The 11,626-nt window shown below is 43.7% G+C and overlaps 1 protein-coding gene across 1 annotated transcript in view; it reads left to right on the forward strand.

The window, feature by feature from the left end:
* The first annotated feature begins 221 nt into the window (after positions 1 to 221).
* LOC308677960 (integrin alpha-D-like) overlaps positions 222 to 11,626 on the forward strand; it is a 57,845-nt gene continuing 46,440 nt past the window's right edge. Inside the window, exon 1 of the mRNA XM_081344688.1 lies at positions 222 to 282. Coding sequence (XP_081200814.1) covers positions 240 to 282 — 43 coding nt within the window. The 5' untranslated portion in view covers positions 222 to 239. The remainder of the gene's footprint in view (positions 283 to 11,626) is intronic.

Below are 11,626 nucleotides of genomic sequence, written 5' to 3' on the forward strand. Positions count from 1 at the left end.
ATGAGGCATTTCCTCGAGAAATTACCATTGATGCTTTAATCTTCTATTTTGGCCTCTACACCTCCCCACACACTTCCCCCCTCTGATTCTTGAGGCAGCTTCCCGTTTATCGCAGCTGCCCTGTGCGAATCAGCGACGTTAAGCCATGGCTGAAACACCCACTTCTGGAAAGCAAAAGGTTCCCCCCCATTCACTGACCTTTACAAGGCTTGGATGCAGCCGGCCATCAACACCAGAGGATGGAGTCTGCGCAGCTGTTTTTCTATTTCTCAGCCGTCGCTGGCAAGTGCCTTCTTTTTTATATGTGTATATGTGTATATGTATATGTATATGTATATGTATATTTGTGTAAATTACTAACAAAGAATTAAGGGAGACTAACTAATTCTTTGTTAGTAATTTACACAAATATATATGAACTGTCCGGTATGACTACTGCCTGTTCGATGGCCTTCAAGATAGGCTGAAAACAGGAAATAAAGATTTGCCCCATGTTTGGGGCCTAGCAAGGTAATCTAAATAGTTAACATTTGACGTATATGTATATGTATATATGTGTGTGTGTATGTATATATATATATATATATATATATATATATATATATATATATATATATATATATATATATATATATATATATATATATATATATATATATATATATATATATATATATATATATATATATATATATATATATATATATATATATATATATATATATATATATATATATATATATATATATACACACACACACACACACACACACATATATATATATATTTATATATGTGTGTGTGTGTATGTCTGTGTATATACACACACATATGTCGGGATTATTGTGGAGTTTATGATTCTTATTCTCTTGCATTTATTAGGTGCAGTTATTATTATTATTCTCTTGCATTTATTAGGTGCAGTTGTTCATTAGTTAATTAATTTATTAGCTTTTTTTTATCCAGGTAGCTCAAGGCAGTGAATATATCTACCAATCCTTCCTTCTCCTATTTTCTTGTGAGGAGGGTTGGGCTGAGAAAGAAAATGACTGGTTCAACGTCAGCTAGCCGGCTTTCATGGCTAAGGAGGGATTTGAACTCACCTCTTGTGGTTTCTAACCAGATGCCTTAACCACTAGACCAGGGGGCTCTCCAAACTTGGCAACTTTAAGACTTCTGGACTTCAACTCCCAGAATTCCTCAGCCAGCCGTGTGTGGAGATTCCTGCACTAGACCCAACTGGCTTTCTAGACTGCTTCGTTATTTGTTTCTCTCTCTCTATTTTCTCTCTAATCCGCTTCTCTTGCCTTACACTGTTGCTGGCAAACTTTGGATGTTTTGCACGAAAAACAAATTGAAGTTTTCCCAAATATTTGGCAAAGACGGGAATTCTGAGGCAGACTAGAGGGAAACTCAGAGGAGAACAGTTCGTGGTCTCGCTTATAAAGAGAAACTCAAAGAAAGTATAGAGAAACAAGGTCTGGGGGTGCAGGAGACAATGTTTTGGGAAAACTACCTAAAATGCAGGTAGTCTTCCCGTTCATTTATTTAGCGACCATTCAAAATTACGACAGCACTGAAAAAAGTGACATGATGGGTCATTGCCTTTACGATCATCACAGCATCCCAACGATCAGGCCATCAGAATTCAGGCACTTGGCAATCAGCATGTATTGTGGATGGTTGCAGCATCCAGGATCATGTTATAACTGTTTGTGACTTTCCCAGCCGGCTTCTTGACAAGCAAACTCAACGGAGGAAGCTGGATTCACTTACTGATTACATGATTAACTTAATAAGTGCAATGATTCACTTGACAAGTGAGGCAAAAATTCTAGAATCAAGAATCAGAATAGAGCTGGAAGGGACCTTGGAGGTCTTCTAGTCCATCCCCCTGCTCAGGCAGATCCTATACCATTTCAGACAAGTGACAGTCCAGTCTCTTCTTAAAACCTCCAGTGATGACGTACCCACAATGTCTGAAAGCAAGCTGTTCCACTGGTTAGTTGTTCTCGCTGTTAGGAAGTTTCTCCTTAATTCCAGGTTGCTTCTCTCTTTGATTAGTTTCCACCCAGGGGTGGGATTCAAATACCTGAGCAACCAGTTCTCTGCGTGGATGCCACTTCTGGAAATCCGTTCTGAGTCGGGGAGGCTTCCCAGGCCCAGAACACCCCACTGGAAGTGCCTGGACGCCACTTCTGGAAGTCCGTTTTGACCCTTGGAGATCTGGGTGAGGCTTCCCAGGCTCAGAACTCCCCACCGGAAGTGCCTGGATGCCATTTCCGGAAGTCCATTTTGACCCTTGGAGATCTGGGGGAGGCTTCCCAGGCTCAGAATGGTCTTTCTGGAAGTGGCATCCATGCACTTCCAGCAGCCCATTCTGGGCCTTGCAAAAAGGGCTAGGACATCAGCCGGTTTGCTGAACTGAACAAAAAATTAGCTACCACTTCTACTGAACCGGTGCAAACTAGCTGAATCCCATCACTGTTTCCACCCATTGTTTCTTGTCTTGCCTTCATGTGCTTTGGAAAATAGGTGGACCCCCCCTCTTTGTGGCAGCCCCTCAAATACTGGAATATTGCTATCATGTTACCCCAAGTCCTTCTTTTCTCTAGACTAGCCAAACCCAAATCCTGCAACCGTTCTTCATATGTTTTAGTCTCTAGGCCTTTAATCATCTTAGTTGCTCTTCTCAACATCTTTTTGTAATGTGGTGAACAAAACTGGATTCCAGGTGTGGTCTTACTAAGGCTTTATAAAAAGCGGCACTAATACTTCACGCGATTTTGATTCTGTGCCTCTATTTATATAACCAAGGGTTGTAGTAGCTTTTTTGGCTACTGCACCACACTGCACCACACTGCCGGCTCACATTTAAGCGATCGTTCACTAGGACTCCCTCTCACAGTTACTGTTTTTGAGCCAGATATTGCCTAATCTGTAAAAAAAAGGGTTTCAAATCAGGTGTAACTCAGTTAACCTTTTTTTTAGCAATGAAAATTTTGGTCCCAATTATGGCCATGGGCCAAGGACTATCCGTACAACAGTGCAGTTATTTAATACAGAATTGGGACTTGATTCAGCAAATTATGCAAAGATTAGTATAATTGAGTCCTGAGGGGTTTACTCACATGCACATATGGTTTGTACCATAAAATATGCATTTATGATTTTCATCATTTATTTATTGGAGTAATTTGTATTTATTACAAATAGGGAACCGGGCCAGGGTGTGTGTGTATTGTGTACCAATATGGAAGTTGCTATATGTCTTTAGACCTCCCAACGTTGGAACCCAGCTTACAAATACTGTTGCTTTGACTAAAAAGGAAAGACAGGATAGAACTGGAGGAAATTGTATAATTCGCATGATTTGCATCAGAACACTGTGGTTTCTATGGTGTCACTGTGGCTTCTAGCAGATACCTACGGCAGTGTTCTCCCATTACAAATGATTTGTAAGCCATGTCTTAGAGCTTTGCAAACCTGATCAATGGTAGTTGAATCAATGAACAAAGTTTAAGCGAACCTTGTTTTAAAATGATGTGGAAAACCAACTGTAGATTTGTTTCCCGACTCCTGTACAGACTCCAGAAAGGGTGCAAAGAAGAGCAAAAAAGATGATTAGGGGACTAGAGGCAAAAACGTATGAAAAATGGTTACGGGAATTGGGTATGTCTAGTCTAGTAAAAAAGGACTAGAGGTGACATGATAGCAATGTTCAAACATTTGAGGGGGTGTCACAAAGAAGAGGGAGTCAAGCTATTCTCCAAAGCACCTGGAAGCAGGACAAGAAGCAACGGATGGAAACTAGTCAAGGAGAGAAGCAACCTAGAACTAAGGAGAAACTTCCTGACAGTGAGAACAATTAATCAGTGGAACGGCTTGTCTGCAGAAGCTGTGAACGCTCCAACACTGAAAGTTTTTTAAGAAGAGACTGGACAACCATTAGCCTGAAACGGCATAGGATCTCCTGCTTGAGTAGGGGATTGGACTAAAAGACCTCCAAGGTCCCTTCCAACTTCATTATTCTATAATCTGTAATCTCAGATCTTTTCTCCAAATAACATATAAGGAACAATTTAGAACAATGTGGAACAATTCAGCCAAAGTCCAGTTGTTTATTTGCTTACACACTATAGACAAAATCTTGCATGGCTGTCCATAGGTCTTAAAGTTGCCAAAGTTGGACACCCCTGGTTTGTATAGTGTATATGATATACAATAGAGGATTAACCTATCTAAAGTAGGACAGATATGGCTCTCTAGGTCCATTGGTCAGCCATGTGTATGAGCCATTAATGAGTCTCTCCTAGGTGAGCATGTCTAATTTCCTTTTATGGCTGTCTAAGCTATGGCCGTTACATGCTCTTGTCTGAATTACGTAAGGTCCGAAGACACTGGGAAGACAATGGGAAGGGAAGATCCTCTTGCTCTAAATTGATGCTTTCAGAAAGGTATATTCTTTTCCAATCCCTAGCCAACATAGTTGCATTGCAATATCGTTCAGACAAAAGATGGTTTTCAAAAGTAGGTCAAGCAATCTTATTTCAAGCTGCATCTAGTGCTTAGTTTAGTTTTAGGAGTGAGAGTCAGACAAAGACACATCCTTTGGCCAGTCTAAGAATGAAAATAATGGCAAACTGCTTTAAAAAAATGTTGCCAAGAAAATACCATGGAAGCAATGGAGAATCAGGAGGGAGGGAGGGAGGGAGGGAGGGAGGAAGGAAGGAAGGAAGGAAGGAAGGAAGGAAGGAAGGGTTTTATAACAATAGCATTTAGACAGGCTTTATAGCACTCTTTGGGTAGTTTACAGTGTAATCATTATTTGCATATTGCCTCCCAATAACTTGGGTCCTCATTTTACTGGAAGGATGGAAGGCTGAGTCAACCTTAAACCCTGTCAGGATTGAACTCCAGGCTTTGGGCAGAGTCTGACTGCAATACTGCAATTTAACTCTGCACCCCCCCGGGACTCTTTGTAGGTCTTCACAATGCATGCTGTTGCCTTTCTTTTGATATTTTAATGTTCTATACTTTTTTTTTACAATTTTGTTTGCTTTTGCAAATTTTTTATACCAGAAAAAGGGAGGGTATGTTGTACGGTATTTATCATGGTGAAGTGTTCAAGAGGAGGCTTGTGCAATGCAATCACTCAGTATTTTTCCACCGATTCATCACACTTTTTAATTTCCATGAAACATCCTCTTCAGCAAGATCTCACAAAGATTCCTTTTCTTGCTCAAAGGTATGCAACTTTTTTTGGGGGGGGAGGCAAGAACACACCTTTAAGTGGTGTGCTGGATCTAAAATGTAAGCAGAGCCAACTTTAAAAAAGAAGAAGAATGGAATTAAAACACAATTAGGTTCAAATGTAAAATTCAAGTCATCCTTGGCTTGAATCACTTGTGTGTGAGATAGTTGGCTGTATAAATTTGACAAACACATAAAGAAATGCCCAAAAAACAACAACCCACAACCCAACAAACCCTCTATCTGAAGCAGCATTCTGAAAATCCCTGCAAATTATTAGAGAGCAGTAACATTCTTAAACATCCAAGCAATTTAAATAGAAAAGAGGCTATAGAGTGTTGTCTAGATCAGCCCTTTTCAACCTTTGCACAGATTGTACCACTTTTAAAGGTAAAGGTAAAGGTTCCTACGCACATGTGTGCTAGTCATTTCCACCTCTAGGGGCCGGTGCTCATCTCCGTTTCAAAGCCGAAGAGCCAGCGCTTGTCCGAGGACGTCTCCGTGGTCATGTGGCCGGCATGACTAGACACCAAAGGCGCACGGAACGCTGTTACCTTCCCACCGGAGTGGTCCCTATTTTTCTACTTGCATTTTTACGTGCTTTTGAATTGCTAGGTTGGCAGAAGCTGGGACGAGTAACAGGCGCTCACTCTGTTACACGGCACTCGGGATTCGACCCGCCAAACTGCCAACCTTCTGATTGACTAGCTCAGCATCCTAACCCACTGAGCCACCGCGTCCCTAGTACCACTTTTACGACATGACAATATTTGACTACCATCAGTGCTTAGCAAGGTCTCAAAAACTTGATGACAAAAAAAAGGGGGGATAAGTACTGGTTTTAATTTCTTCGGTGGCGGTTCCTTTGCTGAATCACTTTCCCTTTGTATGGACCAATGTATGACGAATTTATCCATGTTTATTAATTATGCACCACTGCCTTGGTGGTCAGGTGGCTGGTCGGCTCTTCTTCCTCTCTCCCTCTCCTCTTTCTCTTTCTTTCACAGCCTTTACTCCTTAGTTCACCCCTGTGCTTGTCTCACAGAAGCCTCTCCTCTTGTCCCTCTCTCTTTCTCCATCCCTTTCTCTTTCCCCGTCGTCTTTTTTTCCTCTCCCTCTCCCCCCAAAATCTCCTGCTTTTCCAGCCTCTCCCCTTTCCCCCCCTCCTCCTCCTTTTCTCTTCCGGGTGTGCCATTCTCTGGGGCTCAGGAAGAGCACCAGCATCAGTCGCTACCCCGGTCTCACTCCCCCACGCAGTCACCCACTCCCCAGCTGGCCACTGCACACAGTACCGATCAGCTAGAGCTGCGTGCGCCAATCCTGGGGCCTCTGGCGAGTCTCAGCAACACCGCAGCTCCAACTGACTCTCCGCCCAAAGACTGCATGCAGCTGCCGGCCACCCCCAAGGCCACTGGAAGTGCCGATCAACTAGAATTGCGCATGCCAATCTTGGACCCTCAGCAGAGCCCCAGGAACATTGCAGCTCCAGATGACTCTCTCCCAGGCCTGTGAGGCACAGCCGCCATTTCAGCTCATCCCCCTGCTATACTTGTCTAGGTCACGTAACCACCTGCCAGGTGCCAAAGTATCACCAGTGGTACGCATACCACTGGTTGAAAAGCCCCGGTGATGGCCAATAATAGGCTGTGGCCATTCTGCTTTATTGAACATGGAACGTATATTACAATTACTGGAGGAGATAAGATAGCAGAGTTCCACTATCTGAGGGGCTGCCACAAAGTTGGGGGGGTGGGGTTAAAACTATTTTCCAAAGCACCAGAAGGCAGGATAAGAAACAATGGATGGAAACTAATTAAGGAGAGAGGCAACTTACAACTAGGGAGAAATTTCCTTGAGAGTGAGAACAATTAACCAGTGGAACAACCTGCCTCCAGAAGTTGTGAGTGCTTTCAAGAAGAGACCGGACAGCCACTTATCTGGAATGGTATAGTTTCTCCTGTTTGTATTATATTTATATTTATTATATTTTAATACCGCCCTTCTCCCGAAGGACTGAGGGCGGTGTACAGGGCAATAAATATAAAAACAGAATACAAAAGTTAAAAAACGATTAAATATTATGCCCAAGTTTAAAACAGTAATTAAAAACATATTAAAACCCCAACCCTAACCCATCAAACCAGGTCAGATTGCTCAAATAAATAAGTTTTTAGATCGCGCCGGAAGGAGCGAAGGTCGGGGGCCATCCGGAGCTCAACCGGCAAGCGGTTCCACAGGTCTGGCGTGCCCACAGAGAACGCTCTCCCCCTGGGGGTCACCAATCGGCATTCTTTGATTGGAGGCACCCTGAGGAGGCCCTCTCTGTGGGAGCGCACTGGACGGAGGGAAGTTGACGCCGGCCGCAGGTGTTGCCGTAGGTAATCCGGGAGTTGGACTAAATGACCTCTAAGGTCCCTTTCAACACTGTAATTCTATGTTCTGCATTCTATTAAGACATGACATTCATGCTGAGTTCAATTTCAAACCTCTTGTAAACAATCTGTCAGTGTAAGCTGTGACGTGCCAGCAGCATATGTTCATTGACACATCTGGCAACTCCCAAGGAGTCATTTCATCAATAAGAAGCAGGGGTGGAAAGCATTTTATCATTAACTTGTGCTTCAGTTTCAATGATATAATTTTAATTAAATACCCTTGATAAAACCAGTCCCCAGGCCTTACTCTCTCTTTTTTTTTCATTCCTGTAACAGCAAAAATGACAAACCAATTGCAGTTTTGGTGAGGGTGATGGTTGCATTCATTGCATGTCTGGTAGTTCGCATCAGTCCTACACCAAAGGGGTAATGAGAGATTTTGCCAGCCCATCTTTGAGTCTCTGATCAGCATTCAGAATAACAGAGTTGGAAGGGGCCTTGGAGGTCTTCTAGTCCAACCCCCTGCTTAAGCAGGAGACACTCTATCACTCCAGTCAAATGGCTATCCAGTCTCTTCTAGAAAACCTCTAGCCATGGAGGACACTCACAGCTTCCAGAGGCAAGCCTCCCATTGATTAATTGCTTTCACTGTGAGGAAATTTTCTTCTTAATTCTAAGTTGTTTCTCTCTTTGATTAATTGGGGTTTTTATATTTTTTCAGGGATTTAATTTTTAATTGTTTTTAATTTTTGTACCGATGTTTTAAGTACCCTGTAAACCGCCCTGAGTCCTTCGGGAAAGGGCGGTATATAAATTCAATAAAATTCAAATTCAAATTCAAATCTTCCATCTGTTACTACTTGTCCTGCCCTCAGGTGCTTTGGAGAATAGGTCAACCCCCCCCCCCACCCTTCTCTATGACAACCCCTCAAACACTGGAAGATGGCTATCCTGTCACCTCTAGTCCTTTTCCTTGTTAGATTAGATACCTAGTTCCTGTCACAGTTCACCTTCCGGTTTAGCCTCCAGTCCCTTAATCATCTTTGTGGCTTTTCTCTGCATTATTTCTAGGGTCTCAGCGTCTTTTTTTGTATTGTGGTGACCAGAACAGGATGCAGTATTCCAAGTGTGGTCTTACTAGTGCAGTATAAAGCAATACTAACACTTTACATAGGAAAGAGTGTAACTGTGATCTCATTGGTCTCTTGCGCCTCTCCAGAACTCCTGAGGGCAATTGAATGGTTAACCTGAGCATAGCAGATGATGGGTAATTCTGTTTATTTCATTTAGCATATGGCATCTACAGAGGTCATTCAAGGTGTGAAGTATAGACTACTTCCGCCATGGCGCACCCTGGGCAAAGTTCTGTCTGTCATAACAAGAGTGGCTAAAAGTCTATACACACAGCAACCAAACTGGACATTGCATCCCTGATGGTCAAAACCTACAGCGCAACAACGATGGGTGATGGGGGAATATGAAAATACAGAAATAGAGATTGGTGTTTGTGTGTGTGTGTGTGTGTGTGTGTGTGTGTGTGTGTGTGTGTGTATACAGGGCTTTTTTTCTCATAGAACGCTCAGAACGGAGTTCCGGCACCTTTTTGGAATGGAACCTTGTAGGGTAGGCAAGGTGGGTTGTATGACATGTGTGAGTTCCGGCACCTTTTTCTTTTACAAAAAACGCACTGTATCTATATATATATAAGGATAGAGAACCAGGGTATAGTTCTCCTTTAGGCATGGAAGCCAGGTAGGGTAGCTAAGTCCCCAACCTTTTTTGCTTCAATGACAGGTGATGGCAGTGTGTAGGGGAATGATTTTATGCACATAACCTATATCCCGCACATGTGCAAATGAAGCTTCAGGCACTTGCCCACCACTTCAGTGGCCTGGTTCCCAACAGGCTGCGGCCTGGTAGTGGCCTACAGGCTGGAGTTGGGGACCCCTGACCTAGCCGACTTTGGGCTAGTCTTTCTCTCTCAACCCTAGACTGAGGAGTCAAACACATCTACCATGTTTCCATGAAAGTAAGACCCACCCTGAAAATAAGCCGTAGCCTGATATTTTTGGGGTGGGGCTAATATAAGCCCTGCCCCCAAAATAAGCCGGGGAGTGGGCGTGGCCAGCACAAGTGGCAGCAAGCGCGTGGGGGCCAATGGTGTCTGGCAGCAGTCGCAGTCCGCTGGCCCCTTGGCGCAGAGCAGGTAAGTCTGCATGCGCAGGGTGGGGGGGAAGTTTGGGCACCTATGGGGCACTTGGGAACAAAGCGATTCGCTCAGTTCCCAAGCGTCCCATGGGTGCTTATTTTCCCCCTGAAAGGAGATCTGGTGGAAGCTTTGTCTGCTTGTGAATGGGACATATAGAGCAGGGCTTTTCAACCTTTTCACCCATTGTACCACTTTTAGGATATGGCAACATCCAAGTACCACCAATCGCCTAGCAAGGTGTCAAAAACCTGATGACCCAAAAAACAAAAAGAGGAAAAAAGTGATGAAGTACAGATAGTCCTCGACTTACAACAGTTCGATTAGTGACTGTTTGAAGTTACAATGGCACTGAAAAAAGTGCCCCCCAAGCCACAGCCGAGCAAGACACCTACCTACCTGCCCAGCGGTGCTCTTCCTCCTGTCCGAGGTTTTCATTGTTGTGAGCATTTCTGTTGAGGATTGGCAGGATTGGGTGAGGTGGGTGTTTGGTTTTTATTCCCCCTGTCTGCTGGGTGGTTGCAGCAGGTTTTAGTCACTTCACATGACCCTGGGACACTGTGACCATCATAAATATGAATCAGTTGCCAAACATCTGAATGTAAATCACAAGACCCTGGAGATGCTGCAACATTCCAGCTGATCGGCACTTCTGGGCTCAGCAGAAGCGCCAGGATCAGCGCTGAGCTCCAGCTGGAGCCTGGCGCTGATCCTGGTGCTTCCGCTGAGCCCTGACAGCCCTGAAGAAACGCTGATCCTGGCGCTTCCACTGAGCCCTGACAGCCCTGCAGCTCCAGCCATCTCTCGCTCAGGCTTGGGCGGTGCTGCCACTGGTTCAGCTCATTCCCCTCCCCTGCTACCACTTTTCTAGGATGGTCATGTACCACCTGCCAGGTGCCAATGTGCCACAGGTGGTACCTGTACCACTGGTTGAAAAGCCCTGGCGTAGAGACAGAGGTAATAACTCCATTTCAAAGCACCCTATTCACAAGCAGAAGGAGCTTCCCATCTCCGTCAGATCTCTATTCGGGGGGAAAGTGTTTGGGTGCCTATGGGACACTTGGGGCCTTGTGGTGGCAGCATGGTGTTGTCAGGCCACTCGGCCTCCTCCTGCCTCTTTTGGAGGCAAAAAAGTATAAGATTGGGTCTTATTTTCAGGCAAACACGGGTATATTTACTGCAGTTTAGACACCACAGTTGGAACAAGCATCTTGATAGTTAAGTGAAAGAGAGCTAAATGAAATCACAACAACACTTACAATCTTATTTCAGCTTTCTTTTGCTTTACAGACTTTACAGGCGTTCCAGGATTGGTCTCAAAGTTACGTTTTCATCACTATCGTTAACTGTGAATAGTCGTTGTATGAGGCAGTCGCTAAATGAGGACTGTAGTCTGTATTTTTTCTGATCTACCCAATAACCATACCTTGTTATTTAAAACATTAAAGCTGTATTTTTTTTAAAAAAGACATAACACCCTCCCCTCCATAAATGAGGAAGAAGAAGCCAGCTCTATTTACCTACTGTCACAATGATGACACGGTTAAAGCGAATTTAAAAGTTGGTGTTGCCACATACTGAGAGTCATTTTCTTCCTTTTTTTAACACTCCCAGAAATGATTTTTCTTCCCACAAAGATAGCTTCCCACACTTCAAACTACCCCAAACAAAAACATTAAAAAAACCCCAATCAAGGCATCTTTGCGGTGGTTCTCGTGATAGCATTTTTCCCCCCCAGAGAATTCCTTGATGTTCTTTTTCCCTTCTTGACAAAGCTTTAGAAGGAGATCCA

This window comes from Vipera berus (assembly GCF_964194415.1).
Source record: "Vipera berus genome assembly, chromosome: Z".
In the NCBI taxonomy this organism is placed as follows: domain Eukaryota; kingdom Metazoa; phylum Chordata; class Lepidosauria; order Squamata; family Viperidae; genus Vipera; species Vipera berus.